The sequence below is a fragment of the Ursus americanus genome, chromosome 15 (genome assembly GCF_024610735.1).
Source record: "Ursus americanus isolate L20-20 chromosome 15, mUrsAme1.1.p, whole genome shotgun sequence".
NCBI lineage: Eukaryota > Metazoa > Chordata > Mammalia > Carnivora > Ursidae > Ursus > Ursus americanus.
Window position 1 is genome coordinate 64066273 of NC_142141.1, and position 22162 is coordinate 64088434.

Consider the following 22162-nt stretch of genomic DNA (forward strand, 5'->3'; position numbering starts at 1 on the left):
TAATTCTCAAGAAAACAGGGTGAAATGTTAACTCAGGTACAGAACTGAAAGGCGAAGATATTGACATCACGTTCAACCGAGCTGACCGACCTCTTCCTGGGTCTGTGGCTCATGGCATTTAGGCTTTAGAGCATCTCAAATGAGCCGCCCTCAGCCCCGCCCTGGGGACTGTGCGCCTTGCAAGGGGACAGAAATGGCAGAGAGCCCAGGCCTGAGCACGGGCCCCACGAGGACAGCTTGGCTGCGGAGCTCTGTTCTATTCTCTACAAAGATCCGTAAGCACCCCGATCCCGTCGACTGGTGCCCGCCGTGGCCCTGCCAAGGACTGAGAGATTAGGGAAGCTACGTCTTCGCGCTTAAAGGCTTGGGAGGCCGTGGGAGTGAGTTAAATAGGCCCATCTTTTAAAAGTGACCATGAAAATAATTACAGTTTCCTGTGGGCATGTTTGTACTCTGGGATCGTCAAGGCCAAACTGCAGCGAGTCTAGCTGAGTCCGGCACCATTTCCACCTCCGCCTCCCTGCCTCTGTCTGAGCCCACGGCCCCCACGCCCACCCAGATCCCACAGCGGCCTGAGGGAGCAGCGCGCTTCCCGCATGCATGTCCGCCACACGGCAGCCCCGCTCCTGGGATGTCCTGAAAGGGAATGATCCCAGGGGAGCCACTATGTGATCAGAAACCTGCCCCTTTTGAGCATTTGTTGAGCCATAGTATTTCCATATTCATTACATGGTTTTTAAAGATCAGACACAGAGTAATTCATGGGCACAGAAAAATATTCATGTATTTCTAAATGTACCACAGTGAGTGTGAGTGTGCGTGTGAACATGCATGTGTGTGTGAGAGCATTCATGTGTGCATGTCTGTATCAGTATGCATTCATGTGTGAGCATGCATGTGTGGGCATACGTGTGTGTGAACACACATGCATGAGCACGCGTGTGGTAGCAAGTGTGTGTGAGAGCATGTGTGCATGTATGAGCATGGATGTGTGTGTGAGAGCATTCATGTGTGCATGTCTGTATCAGTATGCATTCATGTGTGAGCATGCATGCGTGTGTGGGCATACGTGTGTGTGAACACGCATGCATGAGCACGCGTGTGGGAGCAAGTGTGTGTGAGAGCATGTGTGCATGTATGCGCATGGATGTGTGTGCGTGTCATGCACGTGTGCACGCGTGTGTGAGTGCGTATGCATGTGTGAGCATGTACACATGTGTGACTGCATGCATGTGGGGGGGGTGCATAAGTGTCTATGAGGTGCATAGGCAAACAGACCAGGGGGCCTGACCTAGGTTGTCACCGATGGTGGGCAGGCTGCCGGAGCCCCTACTGCCCTCACCTATGTTGGTTCCACTCCCACTTCCTCTCCAGCCCCCACAGCCCTGCGCAGACTGGAAGGACCCAGAGGAGCGAGGTGCGGGCCTCCAACTGACGTCAGGTTTCCATTTTCTGGAGTCCTGGGCCAGGTGTCCACTGAGTTCCCAGGACAGAGGACTCTTCGGGGAGAATGGGAAAGAAGGCGCTGGGAGGGATTTTGTCACCTTCCCGCTGTGCCGGCCGCCCCGGGCGGGGCAAGCGGGAAGCGACAAGTCAGTGGCAACAGGAAGGTCTCTTTTCAGGGCCCGGACTCATCTTCATCATCTACCCCGAGGCGCTGGCCACGCTCCCGCTGTCCTCGGCCTGGGCCGTGATCTTCTTCATCATGCTGCTCACCCTGGGGATCGACAGCGCCGTGAGTGACCTCAGCGCCTCACACACCAGGGGGCCCTGCCCGCGACCGCCTGGCTCCCTCAGCCCTCACAGGGCGGGCAAAGCCCGACACCCTGAAGGGTCCCCCGGAGTTCCTGTGCGCACGTAGAGCCCGCATGGTGGGAGGAGGGGTCCCACAGCGGCTTGAGACCCTTCCCGGGGTAGGGTGTTGGACCGACTCACCCCTTCTTTCACTCGGGGCAGCTAGGGGTGCCCTCTGCCCCGGTCACTACAGACCCTAAGCACACGTACAGGCCAGCAGCAGGAGCGCAGCGCAGGGAACAGGGTGAGGACCACCCAGAGCCAGGGCCGGGCCCTCCTGACTCCTTGCTTTCCTTGACCCCAGAGCTCCCAGGAGGGATGGACGCACCAGCAGAGCAGGGCCGCTAAAGCTCTAGCGGCCGCCCCGGCCTGGCCCACTGAATATGTCATGTGCAGCCCTGTGCGTGCGTGTGTGCTCGCGTGTGCATGCAGGGACTGCGTGCATGCGTGTGCCCCGGGGGGGGGGCAGAACGTGGGCCCACCGCACTTCCTCAGGCTCCCGTGTCTCCATTGGCTGCTCAGGACCAACAGCTGAGACCTCAGGGTCCCCATGAGTGGCCGTGGGCGCCCTAGTCCTCGGCTATCATCGCCCAGCCAGCCCAGTCCATACCTGCTGGGTGACCACGGCCCTGGACTGCATACCTGGCGGGGATGAATCCCACGAGCAGCACGTCCTAGAGGAGGAGGTTTCGACAGAACAGGGCAAAGAGGGTCACCAAGTAGGCCAGGGTGCTTGGAGGACACCCATCGTGACAACCCTCCGAGTCAGGAAGGCTATGCCTGTGGACACGCCAGGATGTCCCCAGGAGCCAAAGAAGGCTGTGCTGTGGGGAGACGTGTGTTTGGAGTAGTCGGGCAGAGCTGAGGTTTGTGGCGGTTTCAGCAGATGGTGCCACGTCAGCCACAGGGGGCTGCAGAGTGGCCGAGCACGTCCCTCAGGGGACAGTGTCCCCTCCTGGGTCTTTCCAGTGGCCGAGGGCTGTCTTGCATGCAGACCACTCTGCACCCCAGACGCTGTGCGGCCCCCACTCGTGTCCACGCCCCAGGTGTAGGTCCATTGGAGTTGACGTAAATCGCGCCCCGCCCCGCAGCGCCCCTGCTCTGTTGGCTGCAGATGGGCGGGATGGAGTCGGTGATCACCGGGCTCATCGACGAGTTCCAGCTGCTGCACAGGCACCGGGAGCTCTTCACCCTCTTCATTGTCCTGGCCACCTTCCTCCTCTCGCTCTTCTGTGTCACCAACGTACGTACCAGCGCTCGCTTTGCCTGGCGAGGTCTCGTTAGCATTTGGTGTCGGGCAGCAGGGTTGGCCCTTTCAGGCCAGACGGAACCGCAGCGCGTCTGAGAGCCACGAACCGTGACCTGTAATGATATGCTAACGATATGTGCGTAGCTGTGTTCACATGTGGGATTACGTGGCTGCACAGGCCAGCTGGGGTCACCGGGAGCAGCTGCGGCCACACACAGGGTAGCTGTGGTCACAGGAGTAGCTGTGGTCCATGGGAAACGGCCCCCTGGGCAGCGGCCTGGGCTGGACCCCTGCCTGTTGGATCTGTGGGGCTGGGGGCCCAGGGGGCCTGACCGTGGGGAGCGGGGCCTGGGTCAGCTCCCCTCCCACAGAGCCACTCCCACGTTTGGCATTTGGTTGCTTTCACCTGATTGCACCCGGAGCCCCCTGGGAGGGGAGGAGAGAGGGGAGAGGAGAGAAGGGGAAGGGAGGGGAGGGGAGGGGAGGGGAGGGAGGGGAGGGGAGGGGAAGGGAGGTCCTTCCTGTTACCTCACAAAAGGTATGTCCCTGAGAAGCTGTGTGGACTGAATTTCAGTGACTCCGATTGGACTTTACAGGGAGTAAGACAATACATCTGTAAACTGAATCCGTGGGCCGGTGTCTATTTGGGGAGAGTGTTTCTGTGGGCTTCCTCGGGGGAGGCGTGCCACGCCGGGCACCCTAGTTCAGCGAGCCCCTCCCTTCCAGGGCGGCATCTACGTCTTCACGCTGCTGGACCACTTTGCGGCCGGCACATCCATCCTCTTTGGAGTGCTCATCGAGGCCATCGGGGTGGCCTGGTTCTACGGTAAGGACGGAGCGCCCCTCCGGGGCCGCAGGGCCGTCACTGTGACCAGCCGGCTGGCATCCTTGTGCATCATCCCCGTGCAGCTTCCTTCCTGATGCACGTTAGCTCCAGGAAGCTTGAAGCAGAGGTTGCCACAGCATCACAAAGGACAAGAGGCGTGGAAACTGCTCAGCTGATGGGCGAGCACGGTTAGCCGGGGGGGCACCCCACGATGCTTACTGTGGTCAGAGCTGTTCGGTGTGGCCACTTGACCATACTGTGCAGATGTCCTCAGCCGCTGAGAGAGACCAGTGGACGTGAGGTCTCCGTGGTCGGCTAAGAACCAGGCCTGTTCCTCACTGGGGAACGTGACCAGTAACACAGTTCAGGAGGTGGGGCTGACCGGCGTGTGTCGCTGAGCCACAGCTCACCCGCCAGCCCCTCACAGGGACAGAGCCCCTCAGCCCCCGCCGTCGCTGCTGACCCGTCAGCTGCTGGCTCCTAAGCTCCTGAGTTAGAGCTCCGAGCCTCTCGAGGCTGGGAGCCTCGGGCGGGCAGGCAGCACCCAGACGAGGCTGGGCCCCTACTGCCATGGCTGTCCCACCCCCGCTGGGCCGCTGAGTCGTGCTCCGGGTGTCGTGACAGCCACGGGCACCCGAGCTGGAGAAGCTGCTGTCCTTTCTCAGCGTGCTGACCTGGGCAAGCTGCCCATCTTGCCTGCTGTCCCGTAAGGAGAGAGCACCTGGCCAGGCTTCTCTGGGGCACTTAGCGGGGACAGCTCTGGGGAGCAGATGCACCTCTCCCTGGCTATGTGCTCCAGCCCAGAGCTAATGGTTTGCCGTGCGGCGCCAGCCCCCCTCTGTGAGAGCCCTAGTGTGGCGCAGGCTCACGGCCTCTGCCTCAGGGCCACGGACAGCGTGCCTGAAGAAGCACGTCGGCCTTGCGAGGCTGCACCTGACAGTTCAGGTTCCCAGGACGCTTTTTCAATTATATTTTCTTTTCTACAGAAAAGGGAAATATTGAACCCTGTGCTTTTATTGGCACCTAGAATCAATACTCGATCATTTTAAACTGGGCTCTCTTCCCCACCCCCAAATGAAACCCCACAGTGAAAGAGAGGAGGCGCCCCAAATGCGTCCATCGGTCATGAGCTCAGTGCTGGTGAGGCGGGAGAGACGCTGGTGACCACGTGCTCCCCAGAGCCTCGGAAGACAGAGCCCACGTTGTTTCTTCAAACGGCCATTCACATCCCTCATCCCTACACACAGGCTGTGTTTCCTGTAAGATGTGTTAGTGTGCCAGGCTCTCTGTGCACCAAGGGTCCTTGTTGGTTTCGAGCCAACAGCCCAGCACCAGGAGGGGCCATGGGCTGCCCTGACCACTCGTGGGGCCGAGTCCAGAGGGGCCGAGGGGCTGGCCTTGGGTTCACCCTTCTCCATCCCACTCTGCCCCTGGTCCATCTCTGTGTCCGGGGTTCCAATGATGGGGCTGACGTGTGCAGAGGGAATTCTGAATGGAGGGGTCTTCCGAACATGTCCCCAATGCAACCCTCACGAGACTCACCCGAGGCTCAGTGGACCAGCTGTGGTCGTCCAAGCAGGGGCCAGGCCAGCCTCAGGGTGAGAGAAATCACTGTTGAGACCTCCTAGAGAACATGCCGGCTCAGTAAGTTTCTAGAAATAGCTTTCCCTAAAAGATAACAATTGTAAACAGATCCTGGAATATTTTCAGCCTCGAAAGGAAGGACATTCTTGACACCGGCCACAACACGGAGGAGGCTTCAGAACCTCAGGCCGAGCGAGATAAGCCAATCGGGAAAGGACAAGTCCTATAGGGTGGCACTCACATGAGACAGAAAGTGACAGTGGGCTCCCGGGGCTGGGGAGGGGCGTGGAGCTAGTGCTTCACCGGGACAGACCTTCGGTTTGGGGAGATGGGAAAGTTCTAGAACCATCGATGCAGTGATGGTCGCACAGCAACGTGAATTAGCGGCTCTGAGCCCCACATGTAAGAATGGTGAAAACAGCAAATGTTACGTTATGTGTATTTTACCACAATTTTTTTAAAGAGAAAAAGCAGCGGTTCTGGCCAAGGGGAGGCAGGACAGCCTAGGACAAGGGAGGAAGCGCTGAGGGAGGAAGAGGACGAGAAAAGGCGGGGGAGCCACCGGCGCCCCACACATGTCCCTCGGTGCCCATGATGGTTGAGCACCTGTCACCTGGTGTCACCGCAGTGAACATGCATGGGGACCCTGGCCAGCAGGACCACCGGGAGGTCTGGGGAGGCTGCAGGAGGTGGGGTAGGACCCTGGGTGGGGAACGTGCCGTCCTGACTGCTGGAGGGAGGTCTGGGGGGGCTGCAGGAGGTGGGGGTGGGACCAGGGCGGGGAGCGTGCCGTCCTGACCGGTCCGCTCGGCTCCTTCCACCGTAGGCGTGAGGCAGTTCAGTGAGGACATCAAGCAGATGACCGGGCAGCGGCCCAGCCTTTACTGGAGGCTGTGCTGGAAGTTCGTCAGCCCCTGCTTCCTCCTGGTAAGGGCCCCGCGTGTGCAAACCAACCCCTCCCCCAGGCCCAGGTCCCCCGGCGGCCACACGCACCCGGGCTTTCACTGACTGTGAGAGGCTGGGGAGGGGGTGGGCGCCTAAAATCCTCCGTGGCCTCCTGAAGGCGTCCTCTGCCCTCTGGACCCACTGAGAAACCTCACGCAGGATCCACGGTAACACTATACCCAGTTAAGGCCGCTGCCCATCGCAGCTCTGCCGTGGAGGGGAGGCCAGAGCCAAGCACGGCCATTGGCTGGCTCCTGCCTCAGGACAGTCGTGGAACTTAGACTTCTGGGGAGAGAGGGCACAAGGACCCAAATGCCAAGGACAGGAGCGACTTAGATCCTCTCACAGCATGGCCACCACAAGCATGTCCGGTAGCCGCCTGGCTCTTCTCATCGCGGCCAGGGACCACCAGCCCAAGCCCGTGGGCCAAGTCCGCCGGCCGCAGGCTTCATGAGCACAGGGCCATGCGGCTGCCACACTGCAGCAGCGGGGGGACTCGTCATGTGGCCAGGACCCGATGGCTCACAGGGCCTGACGTGTCCTGCCGGAGGCCGTTCAAGGGCTGTCCAGGTCTGAGCAGAGCGCCCCATGAACCACTCAGAGACGCGTGTCTCCCCCACCCCCGGCATGTCTGGGACTGGCGGCAGATGAGGAAAACGCCATCCTGGGCCAACCCCAGGCTAGTGAGAGGCAGAAACAGACAGAGACAGAGAGAGAGATGGAGAGAGAGAGATAGAGACAGACAGAGACAGAGATGGAGACAGAGACGAAGACGGAGACAGGCAGAGACAGAGAAAGAGAGACGGAGACTAAGAGAGATGGAGACAGAGACAGACATAGAGACAGAGATGGAGAAGAGACAGAGATGGAGACAGAGACGGAAACAGTTGGAGACAGAGAGACAGAGACAGAGACAGAGGCAGGCAGAGAGGGAGGGAGCAGGAGCCTGGCTGTGGGCATAATCAGCAGTTTCTCCCGGAGCTGCACCCAGACACTCAGAAGCTGCTGATCCCGCCCCCGCCCCCGCCCCCGGGGTCCTGCTCCTAGCACCTGCATCTCCTTCATCTCAGCTGTGCCCAGAAGGCTGAGGGGTCCGTGGGCACGCTGGATAAGCCAGGCCGGGTCTCCCGGATAGGACGACCCGTGGGCTTTCCAAGGGCAGCTGTGAGGCTGCCGAGCATCCCCCTCGGGGGTGCGCACCCCTCCTGCCCTGGGAGCACAGCCCTCGCGGAGCACACGGCACACGCGCAGCAGGCTGGCAGCCAGGACTCCCCCGTGGGCGGGCCCCTGGCCCCGAGCCACCGAGCCACCGTGCCACCGTGGCCGGGAGACCCTCCTGGTGAAACGCTCGCTCCCCGTCCGCCCTGACCCAGCCGCCCCCTGACAGGCGCCTGACCTCTGCCCTTGGTTTCAGTTTGTGGTTGTGGTGAGCATTGTGACCTTCAGGCCCCCGCACTACGGAGCCTACATCTTCCCCGAGTGGGCCAACGCGCTGGGCTGGGCCATCGCCACGTCCTCCATGTCCATGGTGCCCATCTACGCAGCCTACAAGTTCTGCAGCCTGCCCGGCTCGCTGCGGGAGGTGCGTGTTTACGCGGGCCCCTCACCCTGCCCTGCCCACGCGGGGAGACCGCCTCTCAGGTCCGCCGCTGCCTTTTCCTCTCTGACCTCCAGGGAGGGCTGGTGGGGGCGGGGGCCACGGTGGAGTATGGCCGGGCAGGTGCGGGAGGGAGCTGGCTGTGCCTGTGTGCGCGCCCGCGTGCGTGCGCGTCCGCCCGTGTGCGTGTCCGCGTGCGTGCGCGTCCGTGCGCGTCCGTGCGGGCCCTCACGAGTGCACCTGTGTGCTCCTGCCGGGGTCCGTGCCCTCGCATGTGCTCCATGTGCACACGCGTGCTCTACAGAGTGTGGTGAAGGTGAGAAGGCAGCGGCGGGGGGCTGGGGTGGATTCGGAGGTCGAGCACCCCTGTGCCCGAGCAGGGGCAGCGGGGCCACCTGCAGAAACCCCTGTGTGGCCGGGGTTTGCCCTGGGGTCTCCGTCAGGCACGCGCTCCTGCCACCTGTAAAGGAGGGGGTGGGGGACTGGTCACGAGGGCACCAATTCACCTCCTGGCGCTGGGATTCCCGGAAGAAACGAAGGACCCAGGCCTCCTTGGAAGGAGCACCCCACAGGTGCCAGGTCACAGGAACTGTTGGGAGGGAGGGCGGAGGAAGCCCCAGGCAAAGCAGGCCAGGATCATGCAGTGGGGACCCCTCCCACACACCTCTCCCTGCCTGCAGGGCCCAGGTGAGAGGGGGTGGGGGGCCTGCAGCCCAAAGGTCCAGACTCTGAACACAAACCACCATGGGAGGGTCCCCTGGCCTCAAGACAGAGGGGGATGCACGCTGAGTACCCTTACTCGGAACCCATAGCAAGCCTGGCATAGGGACAGAAACTTGTACTTTCTCGTGGCCTGGACTCTGCTTCAGGGTCTGGGGAGGTCCAGCCGTCAGCCCCAGCATCTGACAGCATGTCAGGAGGGGCCCCTGCACCTCACTGAGTGCACTGGTGCCCACGGCCTCTCCTTTTCTTCTAGAAACTGGCCTATGCCATCACGCCCGAGCAGGAGCGTGAGCTGGTGGACAGCGGAGAGATACGCCAGTTCAGGGTGAGTGCTGGTCTCCCCATCGCCTGCCCTCGGGGAGAATTCTGAGCCTTATACTTGCCCCTAAGCCATGGGCCCTCTAGGCCCTCTGCAAGCCACAAGGCTGTGTTCATTCCCTGAGCAAAGGCTGGGGAATGCCTGTGCGCCGGCGGGTCCATCCTCGGAGGACCCCTGTACTGATGGGGGGCGGGCAGTGGGCAGAATGAGAAAGCTCGGGAGGAAGAGGAAGCAGAGGGGTGGAGAGTGGGGTGGGGGCCCTCGAGGGGGCCTCTGAGCAGACCCCTGTGTGAGGGAGAGGAGGAGGAGGAAGAGGGCCCAAAGCAGCTCAGAGCCCTGGCCTCACGGGATTGGGGGGTGCAGGAGGTGCTCTGACGGATCCAGACCCAAGGGGGTCACTCAGCTGCTGCAGACTGTTGGGGTGGGGGCTGCAGAGAGCCAGGAGACCTGAGGCCTCCAGGGGGAGAGGGCAGGGTCACACCAGGCCTGCGGCAGGATTGGGCCCATGCCTTCCTTGGATTTGATCTGTTACACGTGTGCTAACTTCCTAAATGAGACCTTAGGTCGCTAATTCTCAAGCTCCCTTCTTTCCTAATGGAAGCGCTCAAGGCCGTGCGCGGGGTGTATCCACAACACTTAGCATAGCCTTTTCCTTATCATTTGGTGCTAAGGGTATTTTAATTTTCATTGTGATCTTGTCAACCCACGAGTTGCTTGGAAGTCTGGTTTCAAATCCCCGAACCTATGGGGATGTTTCATTGATACTTTCGTGATCAGTGTCTGATCCATCGCATCTGGGCCACCTGCCCTTGGAAGCGTGTGAAGACCTCTGTGCGGCGGAGCCCCTGACCCGCCGTGGCAGACGTGACGTGGTGTTTGGATGCATGTGTGTCCTTTAGTTGCTGGCATGTGCCTCCCCTTCCGTCTGCCCCGTTACGCTGGTGACCGTGCCGCTCTGACCTTGTACCACTTCTCTGACTTCAGCTCCGCTTGACCGTGGGTAACTGGGAAACGTTTGCAGAATATCCCACCCTGGTATTTGTCCAATTTCCCCCGTAATCCCACCAGTTTTCTGCTTTATATATCCCGAGGCTGCTTTCTGGGGTGAATACAGGTTGAGAATTGTCACTTCTCCCCTGGGACTTCATGTGTCCTCTGTCCCTCGTGGGGCTTTTGTTCTGAAAGTCCTCCGGGTCTGAGATGATCATTGCACCACGTTTCTCCTGAGTTTGCCAGAAACATCTTTACAGTCTTTTAACTTCCAACTTTGTAGTGATCTCAAAATGTAGGTATCTTTTGCAAACCTGTTATACATCTGGAATTTTTTACTCTGACAAAGAGATTAATCCACTTCCATTTGTTGTGATTGTTAATATTAATTATTAATATTGATTCTAGGCTTTTTAACTCTGCCCCATTTTTAGTGTTTATTTTTCTCCTTTATGACCTTTTTATGGATTGCTTTTTGGGAGATTTCCTTTTTATTTCCCCGCCTTTTTCTAATGTTTTCTCTCTGTTTGGAACTTACATACTTTGCTTATATATCTATCCTTTATTATTTTAATAGTTATCTTTAAAATGTATATTTTACTTAAAATATACAAAGTGACACAATATCTCAACCCCCATCCTGAATATTACAAGGACTTAGAACTTCTCTTACTGATTATTAGCTTATTAGGACCCAGTACTCCATTTCTGTCTTTTTTAACCCACAAATTAGACGCATTAGGATTGTAGTTATTGCTATTTTGTATAGAAATGCTCTCCGGGGTCAGTGTGCATGTTGGGTGTTTATCTTTCCATCCTCCTTTTTGGCATCTACATCTTTTCTTTGAGGATCATTTTCTTGCTTTAAAAGAAAAAATCCTTCAGACTTTCGCCTCAGGTGATCTCTTGATAAGCTTCCCCCTCTTGTGTGCCCGGGAATGTCTTTATTTTGCCCGTATTCATGAAACAGGCTCTCTGTGTGCACACAGTTCACGACGGACAGCCGCTGTCTTCCGGGTTGTGAAGCTGTGAGTTCTCGGCGGCTCCCTCTGCTTCTGCCCTGAGACTGCGTGTGTGCCCAGGGTCTGCAGATCGACGTTTTTGTCAGTTCTGGGAGCTTCGCGGCCATGCCTTCCAGCCTTGCCTCTTGCTCTGCTCCCCTCGGGGCTCTGGTTGTGACCTTGCCCCGTCCTCTGGTTCGCATGCTCTCTCGGAAGCTTTGTAAACTCGGTGACTCAGGCGCACGTTGTACGGCACCCTCGCCTCAGTCCACACGCAGCGGCCTGTCCGCTATTTATCTGAAGAGCAAACCGCACGAACTTCCACACAGACGTTTCAGGTCGACAGTAACTCGCGTGCACCTGCCGCACCTCCCCCCACCCATCCCTGAGGCAAACACGACCCTAATCCACTTTGGATCTTTCCCGGGCCCTGTGCACCATATAGTTTCCTCGCATCTGTAGATACTTCAGTGTTCCCGAAAAACACATCGGTCAGAAGCGGGGTGTCCCCGTGGAGCTCTAGGGCTCTGGCCCCCCAGCTCCCTCCCCGCCGTGTGCCCTACACAGCTCTGCTTGGCTGCGGCTGCCCGTCCTGCTCCGGCCCCTGGGGAGCCCGGCTGGCAGCGTGAGTGTGTCCTGGCCCGGCCTGCAGCTTCCCCGGACGGTCAGGGAGCCGTGTCCTACCAGCGGTAGATCTGGCCTCTTCCCGTGCCCGCTGCGCCTCCGTCACACAGGAGCCCTGCACGCGCTCGCTCTGAATAAAAACATGGCTCTTGCCATTTAACGTGATCGAATGGCTCGTGCTCAGAAACAGCCCCAACTCACAGCTGCGTAACAGGCGGTGACATTTGCTGGAGAACTAAATACCCACTCTTGTCGATCTTGGCCTCCCCAGGCGGTGAGCCAGGCCTGCCCCGAGCTCCTTGGGGGTCACGCGAAGCAGGAAGCCAGCACGGGGTACCGCTTTTCCCTGGGATGGGATCAGAGGCCCCAGAGAGGTGGCCCAAGGGGCCTCGGGGCATCGCCAGTCTGCCTGCCCGGTCTGCCCAGCCGCTGATGGGACACACGCCCGGGGGCCTCCGGGGCTGCTGGTCCCCGCACCGGCCCCTCGCTGCAGCTGTGCCTTCCGTCTGCTCCTTGCCCACAGACTTATTCATATGTATTGACATAAGGCTCATTATGTGTCATTATTCACATAAGGTTGTTCATGTCTACAGACTCTATATAAGGGCGTATACATGAGGCGTCTTTCCGGAAGGTTCACTTGGGCATCGGGCCTGTGGTGCTCCAGCGCAGTGCTGCTCCCGCGCCTCCCACATGAGCTTCCTGGGCTGCACGGCGTCTCCCAGAGCGAGAGCGCATCAGGCCGGCAGCCAGGAGCCGCCTTTAACCCAGTAGCCCCCTGCTTGGCTTCTGAAAAGCCCTGTTTCCTTCCTAGCTGCGTCACTGGCTCCTGGTGTAGACGGCGTGGAGGAGGCCCGGGACGGCCGCCCCACCGCAGGAGAGACGCCGGCACAGAGGGGAACCCCGGCTTCGAGAGGAAGGCGGGGGCGCCGACCGTCGACTCCTGCTTTCCCAGAACCACGCGGAGGCTCTGTCTCCAGGCCAATAGCGCCCTTCCTTTGCCGCCGGAGAGGACTGGCCGTCCGTGCTGTGTCGTGATCACTTAACGTAGATCTGTGCCCGTTCCTGCAGGTAGAAAACGTCCGTCGTGTTGTTTGTGCCGAGCCCGCCCCCTTACAGCCCCGCCCCCTGCCTCCGCCCCGCAGCGCGGGCCTTGCTGTCATCGCTGTGTCCGGAGAAAGCGGTCACTGTGGATGCTGAGAGCCCAGTGCTCGTCACCCCTGGGTATTTGCTTTGCTCAAACTGAAAGAGCCAAATGTCATATGTTGCCTAATTGTGCAGAAGGTGCGCTGGGGAAACCACACAAGGCAATAAAGTGGGGGCCACCGTGCGTCCCCACACCACACACCCCGTGTGCTCGGAGCCCGCCTGGGGTCCTGGTGTGTCATGGGGCTGCTCTGTATTCCCTTCAAGCTGACAGAAATACAACTCGGGGCTCCTGCGTGGGCTGCTGCCCCTCCTGCCCGCCGTGGGCCCCGTTCAGCCGTGGCCGCCTCACCGCGGACCCCCGGCCACGGGAGGAAGGGGCACGTGCCCACCCACTGGGCCCTGACTGCTCAGAGCGCCTGTGGCAGGCAGCCTGGAGACCCAGGACCCGGGGAGGAAGCCCCCGCCGGATTTCAGTTCTCTCGGGCACACGTCACATCCGCAGCAAGGCTGCTCGTGTTGGGAGTGGCTGTTAGTCCTAGTTCCTGTGAGTCAGTACTCATTCTCAGAACGCAGGGCTGCTTTCTGAAGGTCTGCTGCGATGTGCGGGCACCCTTGATGAGCATGTCAGCAGTCCCGAGCGAGGACCGTGGCCGCGCTGCTCCCCGCACCCTGGCACCGCCCGACGGGAACGCGGCTGCCGGAAGGGGGAGGCCGCTCGCGGCTCCGTGCCCCTGGTGCCGAGAGGTTACACCGTGAGCGCCGTCGTGCTGCCGTCCCCGGTGAGGGGCCCTGGGTGCCGGGCGCTGAGGAGCTTACCGCTCAGGAAACTAGCTCGTGGACTGCAGGTGGCTGGCAGCTGTGGCCAGGAGGAATCGGGTTTACCTTTGCCTTTCGAGGCGCCTTGAGTACTCTGTGTAGACAGCGGTGTCGTCAGTGTCTCTGTCTGTCTGTGTCCATAGTCGACACCCCGTGTGAGTCGTCTCCAACAATAAATCTATGTGGGAAAATGGACCATGGCTGTGCGGCCGCCTTTGTTGGCTCAAGCTGTGGCCACCTGCTGCCCTGAGAGCAGCAGCTCCTTCTCCTAACCCAGTGCCTCTCCCACCCAGAGGGAGCACTGCTGGGCTTGGCCTGGACCCCAGTGCCCAGGCCTGCACCTTCCCCTCACACCCGCTGGCTCTGTGCCACCCCGTCCTGCCTCTCCTGAGCCTTCCTCTGCCCATCAGCTCCCCCTGCAGGCTCCCCACGTGTTCTGACTCCAGCCCTGCAGTCAGACCTACCGCCACCACCCAACCCAAGCCCCTCTCCTGGGGACAGGACACCAGAGTCCTGAGTGGCCTCCTGCCCTTGGTCCCTTGAAGATCTCTTGTGCGCTCTGTGGCCAAAAGCGTCCTAGATACCAGTCAGCTCTGGCCACGGCCCAGAGGAGACCTCTATGGCTTATCGTTAAGCCTGGAATAGACACCAATGCCCCTACCATGATCTAAGCATTCAGGCAGCGGGTCCCTCCCACCCGGCCATGACCCACCTCATAGGACCCTGGTCCCTCCCAGGAGGCCCCCCAACCCTGCCCCAGATGGAGGGTCCTGAGAGCGCCCTCATTTGAAGGCCCTCATTCTCCATCCACGCGACCATTCTTCCTCCAGATCTCCCAAAGAACACCTTGCTTCCTTTGGGTGTCACTTTATCAGGGACACACACACAGTCCACGGGTCAGCTCCATTCTGCCAGCCACATGCTGGTGAGCCACGCCTCGACCTTCCAGAGCTTCCTGTGCTCTTCCCTGGGGTCCCGTCCCCACAGTCATCTCCACCTCTGCAGCCTCTGGATGTGAAGGTGAAGATGAGCCATCACAACAGACCCCGGGGGACAAAAAACCTGCCCCAAGGGGATGAACCACGTGGACCATAGTGTCATTATGCCCCATGCTCCCCAGTCACCGAGGTACCTCAGGAACAGGCAGGGTGCACGTGGACTCACCGTGGGGGCCTCCCACAGTGCAGGAAGGACCCTGGCCTCTTCCAGCTGTGCCCTCACCCCAGGTGCAGTGTGGACACCTGCAGTGCCCTGGAAGAAGCACATAAAACAAAGGCCTGATTGTGGCCACAGCCCCACGGGGAGGCTTCCAGGAGTCACATGCCTGGGAGAGCTGTGGGGCCAGAGGTCTTGGAGTGAGAAAGACATCGCAGAATTCCTAGGGGTCAGGTTGTCCTTCCTCCATACCCCAGACACACAGGGACACACATGCATGTACACACAGCATGCATGCTGCCCAGTGCATGCACACGAACATGCAAATACACAGGCTGCACTCCTCATACGTGTCCACACGCACGTGCGCATGCGGAGTGTACACACGGACACACACGGCACGTGGACACGTTACACGTGCACGTGGACACACGGCGCATGCACATGGATACACACATGGCATGTACACGTGGACACACGGCACGTGCACGTGGACGCACAGCGATATGCACATGGACATACATGCACATAGCATGTGGACACATGGCATGTGCATGTTGACACGCAGACACGGCATGTACATGTGGACACGGCACATGCACGTGGACACACAGCACGTGCACATGGGCACATGTCACACATGAGCACGCACGTGCACACGCACACACTCTCACACTGGGTCTGCAGCAACCAGGAGAGATCCTCATGGAAAGCCAAGCACAGCCCGGGGCTGCAGCCCCTCTCTGGACAGTCCCAGGAAGCTGCTTCCGTGGAGCCCAGCCACCCCAGCATTACTGAGAGTTCTTGTCTCCACAGCCCGTGGGTTGTGACAGGAGTTTCATTGGTGTCCCGGCCCCAGGTGTCTGGGCTGGGGTCCTGCCTAGGCAACCCATGGACAGAGAGCCGTATGCTGCCCAGAGCTGAGCCACATATGCAAGTGACCTCAAATATATAAAGAGCTCCTACAAATCAATGAAAACTGGGGACATTGTTGATCAGTGGTCAGTGTTGGTTCTGAATCCGGTTCTGACAGGAGGGAGAGTTCCCCACACCAAGCAAGTCCATGCAGCCCCAGCTGGGTGTCCTGCAGTTTGACTCAATCCTGACATCGTCTACCTGGACCTGGCATTGGATCCCGCAGGCTAAGGGCTCAGTCCCACGCGACCACCCCACTGCCACTTTGGACGCCAGTCACAAGTCCGGGCCATCACCTGTGATTCTGAGGAAATGGCGTAAATCAGAGGCTTCCACAATGCCCTCCCCGGGTTCGATTAATTGGCTAGAGTGGCTCATGGAACTCAGGAAAACTAGTTAATTCACTAGATCACTGGTTTATTACCAAGGATGGTACGGGGTACAAATCAACTACCAGAGGAAGGGACACACAGGGCGATGTCCATAGCAACAGAATTCCTGTCCTCCCGGAGTTTGGGGCACAGCACGGTGGCGCATGGAGGCGGTCTGGTTCGCCGACCTGGACGCTCTCTGATCCCCGTCCTTTCCAGTTGTAGAAGCCTTCACTACAGAGGTGTGGTTGGCTACTGGTGACTGATTCACCCTCCCTCTGGGCTCCCCAGGAAATCAAGGGGCAGGCCTGAAAGTTCCAACCCTTAATTCAGGCTGGTTCCCTTGGAGACCAGTCCTTCTCCTTCAGACATTTCCCAAAGTCACCTCATAAACGTAAACCCAGTTGTGGTGTGAAGGGGCTTGTGAATGACAAGACACACATCTGATCCTGGTGGCGGGAAGGGACCTCAGGGACCCAGGACCAGGGACCAAACATCGTAACGAAAGAGGCTCCCCTGGCTCTTCTTTCAGGAAATGCCAAGAGTTGGGGGAGCTGTGAGCCAGGAACCCTGCGCAAAAAAACAAATGTATATGGAAGATGAGTTCTCATACCACAAAAACCCGGTAGGAAAGTGGGCAGGCATCTTGGGCAGGCCCACAGCAAAGGCGCGTGTCCCCGTGGTTGGTGCGCTGCGGACAGACACTCAGCCCCATTAAGCACGAGGACGTGCCAAGCAGATGGGGTGCGATGCCGCTCGCCACTGTGCACCGCTGGATCTGAGCAGTCCGCCACCCACGTCCGTGGGCAGGCAGGTGCCGGGAGCCCAGCTACATTTTGGGTAGGAAGGTAAACACCACATCCGCTGGGGAAGCATTTGTGTCGTCTACGAAGCTGAACGTACGGAAGCAGACCCAGTTCTGGGCGCTGCTGGCACTCCACCTCACATATGGTAGTCCTCCCGCCGCCAGGTGCGACCACCCCGCCCTGCTGCTCGGGGTGTAACTCTAACAGCCCACCCCGGAACACCCGGGGTCGCCTGCTGCCAGTCGCTGACTGACTCGCGTGCGCAAACGCTGGGCACCCCTGTCTGAGGTGGACGTGTACCCCTGAGCCCCCGAGGGTCGGGCTGGGCTCGGCGACGCCTGTCCTTTCCCCCACCTCCTCTGTGCTTTCTCCTGAGAGTGCCCCACTTCTGAGTCGGGTGCACCCCCATTTCAGGCTCCGCTTCTCTGCGGTTCCAGCTTGGAATGTGCTACACTCCCAGACGCCCCAATTCCACCCACAGCTATGCGCCCAACAGCATGCACACACTGTGTCAGACACACGTGCACGTGTCCACGCACACAAAACGGGAACCGACAGAAATGCTGGTCAGCCCCGCGCGGGAGGACCTGTAGGCAGGTGGCACAGACGTCTGGGGGTGGCGCCTTCGGTAGACTCCGGTCCCCCAGCAGGAGATGCTGAAGCGCTAACCCCAGCACCTCAGAGTGTGACCTTACTTGGAGACGTATAATTGCTGCTTTGTTAGTGTCGTTTTGGAGGATGTTCGCGATACGAGCGTTTCCCCAACACGAGTGGCTCTCACTGTGCAATGCTGGTGGTGGTGGCATGCGGGAAGCGCTGTTCCCATGCAGGAAACACATTTACCAGGATGCAGTTGGTTAACGTGAGGTCGTACGGAATAGCGTGGGCTTAATCCAGTGTGACTGGTGACCCTATAAGGGGGAGAGACAGACACACAGACACACCAGGGAGAAGGCTGTGTGACAGGGAGGGAGACTTGGCAGCGATGCTCCTGGAGATCACCGGTCACCACCAGAAGCCAGGAGGGGAGCGTGGAACAGACTCTCAGGGCGGGGGGAGCCATGGAAGGACGCAGACCTGCCTCCACTCCAGACGTGCACTCCAGAACAGTGAGAGCACACTTCTGTTGTTTTAGGCCAACCAGCCCTGCGTGCTTTGTTACAGCAGCCCCAGAAACTAAGGGAGGCGGGTCCACCTGGCGCGGGAATTCAGGTTCCCTGAGGCCACACTCTGGGTCCAGCCCAGTCAGACACCTCTCTAGTCTTCTCTGCTTGTCCTTGTCCCGGGAACAACCTCCTGTTCACTCCCCTCCCCCACTTTCCAACTGCTGACCCCTCACACCGTCCCAGCTTCTCTTGGACATCACGTCTGGAAGTTTTTTGTAATCCCCGCTTCTGGGGTCAGTCCTGGTCAGTGCTCCTTGAACCCCCCCACTCTCCAGCCCTCCCCAGCAGGTGTCCCATGGAAGTGGGGTACTCCTTGTCTCTCTTTTCAGTGCACTGGGAGCTCCCCTATGAGCGAGGACTGAGCTGGTCTTATTCATTCCTGCCAGTGCCTTGAATAGGCCTGCTACATGATTGACAGTGGCACTTAACATCTATTTACAGAAAAATGAGTTAATGGGTGGACATTTACATGAGCACAGGTGGGGGTTTGGTGAATGGGTAGATGGGTGAACGGATGGATAGGTGGAGGAAGAGAGGGAAGGAGGAGTAGAAAAATGGATGGGAGAGTGGGTGGGTGGATGATGGATGATGGATGGATGATGGTAGAGGGATGGTTGGATGGATGGATGGATGGATGATGGGTGGATAGATGATGGGTGGATGGATGGATGATGGATGGATGATGGATAGATGATGGTAGAGGGATGGATAGAAGAATAGGTGGATGGATGGTTGATGGGCAGGTGCTTGGGTTGATGGATAGTGGATGGATGGATGCATGGGTGGATGATGGATGAACGGATGGGTAGATAGATGATGGCTGGCTGGCTGGCTGGATGGATAATGGATGAATGGATGGGTGGATGGATGATGAATAGATGATGGATGGATAGATGGATGGAGGAGTATCTGGATGATGAGCAGGTAGATGGATGAATAGAAGCGTAGATGGTGAATGGGTACGTGAATGAGTGGAAGGTTCCGTATTACATCTAAAACTCTGTCATTCTGGTAAATCCCTCCTGTGGGGCTTGACACACGAGTGCTATATTTATTCTCCAAGGAGATCGCAGGCTTTTTGATACAAGTGGAACTAATTTCAGAAACACGTGAAGCCTTGTTTTCCTCCCATACTAACCTGCTGCAGAAAGCAAGCTCCCTGGGAGGGAGGAGCCTGCCTCTGCCCCCTTCTTCTGTCCATGGCACGTCTCAGACCCCCGTCCACACTGCACTTTACCATTGGATTTACGCTCTTCGCCAAATGACCTTTAGACACGAAGTCTGGGTGTTAAAGCTCAGAAAAGCCGTGAGATTTTCCCTTTGAGAAAAGCATTTTAATAAAGATTCTGCATCAGGGAAATAGGTGATTTACAGAGTTAAGTGGATTCTCCGTGTTTGGCTTTTCTTGTTTTTATTCCACAATCCCCTTTAATCTCTGTGGATGCATCTGACCAGCGTCTTCATGGCCTTTACCTGCCTCCCGATTACTGACAGCAGAAAAAGAGGTCACCTTGTTTGAGATACAGTTCATGAGTAAAGTCCTATGCTTTGCTGTCCCCCAAGGAAGACACTGCCTGTGCCCTCCTCCTCCCAAAGATCCCTGGGTCACGAACGCAGCACAAAGCCTGGGGCACCGTGCCCCCCCAGCAGATCGGGGGCCTCAAACCCAGCCCACCTGGCTGCACAGGGAAGGCTAACCCCAGAGCTGGAAAAACAAAGCAAAAGCAGGCAGCTACACACCCCGCCTCCACCTGCCCAGCGGACCAGGGCCCCTGCACGCGACCCCGGGGACCCCTTCAGCCAAGCCCAGGAGCCCTGCTTCTGCCGCTGCCCTGGCTGGCATCCTTATGTAGAATGGAAATATCAGAATACATCCATTTAGTGAGGCTGGCTTCATTTTCTTCTTAATTTAACAAAACAGAAAATGTCAGAGTCAGGTGCACCTGAGAAGGGCAGGGTCTGTGGTGTAGAATGTGTGCTTCAGCTATGCCCACATGTGAGCGAGAGGGGCAGAGGATCAGAGACTGAGGGGGGCAGAGAGACGGGGGCACGGAGGCAGCGGGGGGGGGGGGGGAGCGGGGAGTTCGCAGTTCGCCAGGTTGCAGACTCGGGGCCCTGCCCTTCATGGTTGGTCACCCCCGGCTGCAGGTCCCTCCGGCCCCACACTGCCCATCTGCCCAAGCTGGCAGGGGGAGGAGGGAGGCCCAGGGCAGGCAGGTCTGAGAAGGGGCCATGTCCTGTGGGGGAGGGGACTGAGATGGCGTGGGGAGGGGGGCCCATCATCCGGGCATACAGCAGAGGGGCCACGGGCGCCCCAGTGGACGGGGTGGGGGCCGATTATCCGCGTGTCCCAGGGCAGGACGCCTCACAGCCTTTAGTGCTGGAACGTGTCGCGCTGTCTACGGCAGGAATCAAGTGTCCCTGTGGGGCCAGGGCCACAGGTCACATACGCCGGTGTCCGCCAGCCCGGTGTGGACAAACTGGAAATCACATGGAAACGTAATAAGCCCAGTGTTGGATGGTACATCTGTGCTCCGGGGGAGGGAGCCAGAAATGCAGACGCACACTCAAGTATAGGCTGATGTGCCGAGATTCCTGGTCACCTCCGCCCAATCGAGGACCCGGGGTCACTCACAGTGGCCCCTGGGAACGGCTGGGAGGCTGTGCAGGGGACACGAGGAGCCAGCCTGGGGGCAGAGCCAAGGCTGCAGGGGAGGCTGGTGGGCCATGGAGCAAGTCCCAGGAGCCCCACGGTAAGTCATGGGGGATGGGGATGCCCCTGCGGCGCCCACCCCAAGCTGGCTGCAGGGTAGCCCAGACGGTCTCCGCAGGGTCCTGCACGGGGCCGTTCCTTGTGCCTTCAGTTGGTAGCCCCCCCCACCCTGGACGCAGATGGTGTGTTACACAGACCCGGGGGACTCAGACACCGACTCTCCCCCAGCTACAGACATCCTCTGACGTCCGAGGGACCACGGACATTCTTCTCTTCCCCTGCCCGGCTTCCCCTCACTGTCCCGGGGGCTTAGATGAACATGGGACCCTCGTGACACCAGGAAGTTCCACCCCGAGCAGCAGCCCCCCTTCCTCAAGGGGGTGGTGCTTTCCGGGCAGGCCGCCCCTCTGAGGTCCTCTGAGCACGCAGCAGCATGGAGAGAAGGCACCATGTGCTTAGACATCTTGCTCCTCCAAATTGAATGCAAAAAGCTCCCGTTTCTATAACTGAACTTTAAAAATCAAGCCTGTATTGACTTAGGCACCAAATGTATTTATCTAGAATTTAAATAATTTGACTTATTCAAGGAGCTAAGCTCTTCTTAAAGTTATTTGTTGTGTAGATGAAGGGTCCGCCAGACACAGCATTTTCTGGGGTAGAAGGCTGAAGCCTGCAGGTGTCCCAGCCCAGCTCAGGCTCGGATGCAGCCGCCACAAAGCCCCTGGCGGGCCTCGCAGCGCGCTCACTCCCTGTCTGGATCAAGGCTAATATTTGGAATGGCTTTTCGACAAACACATTCAAAGGTGCGTTACAACCCATCAGCTATTAAAGGTTCTGATACCCGCTAAGCCTTTTTCACACAGGAAAACTAAATCTAAAATTCTAAAAAGTTCTATTATGCCACAAAATGATCATTTTAAAAGCTGAGAAGGCAAAGGGGACCGTCACCTACAGATCCATTCCGCAAGGCGGCACATGAAGGCTGCCCGCGCCGGGGGGGGCTGTTTCGGGAGTCCGGGGTTTGTCCGGGGCGGAGGGCTCCTGGCTGGAGAAGGCAGCCCCAGTGTAGGGGCCGGCACCTCCTCCACTGCGCCCCCCCCCCCCGCCCGCCCCAGGCCTGGGCAGGGGTGGTCCAGAGCGTTGAAAGAGCTGAAACCTGGTGAGGGTGCGGAGAGGCCCCGAAGATCCACCCGCAGATGGCGACTGTGGGGCGCACACTGGCTCCCCGGCTCCCCACGGCGGCCGTCACGGACAGCACCTTCCGTGACACTGATCACTCTGCTAGCGCACAGAAAAGTTGGATTTTTAATCCAGTTAGTGAGCTCATGGCTCCAAGGGACTAACGAGAAATGCAAATGTATCTGAAACACGCTGACCCGTGCTGCTGACCACAGCCGGTGGCTGCCGTGCCCCCTTGGG

At 58.8% G+C, this 22162-nt stretch overlaps 1 protein-coding gene across 1 annotated transcript in view; it reads left to right on the top strand.

Moving 5' to 3' along the window:
- The window catches only part of SLC6A3 (solute carrier family 6 member 3), a 39210-nt gene extending 25412 nt beyond the window's left edge, over positions 1–13798 (top strand). The window contains exons 9-15 of the mRNA XM_087867999.1: positions 1623–1735; positions 2909–3037; positions 3770–3869; positions 6280–6380; positions 7813–7980; positions 8972–9043; positions 12467–13798. Of these exons, the coding sequence (XP_087724125.1) occupies positions 1623–1735; positions 2909–3037; positions 3770–3869; positions 6280–6380; positions 7813–7980; positions 8972–9043; positions 12467–12490 (707 nt within the window). The 3' untranslated portion in view covers positions 12491–13798. The remainder of the gene's footprint in view (positions 1–1622; positions 1736–2908; positions 3038–3769; positions 3870–6279; positions 6381–7812; positions 7981–8971; positions 9044–12466) is intronic.
- The last annotated feature ends 8364 nt before the right edge of the window (positions 13799–22162 follow it).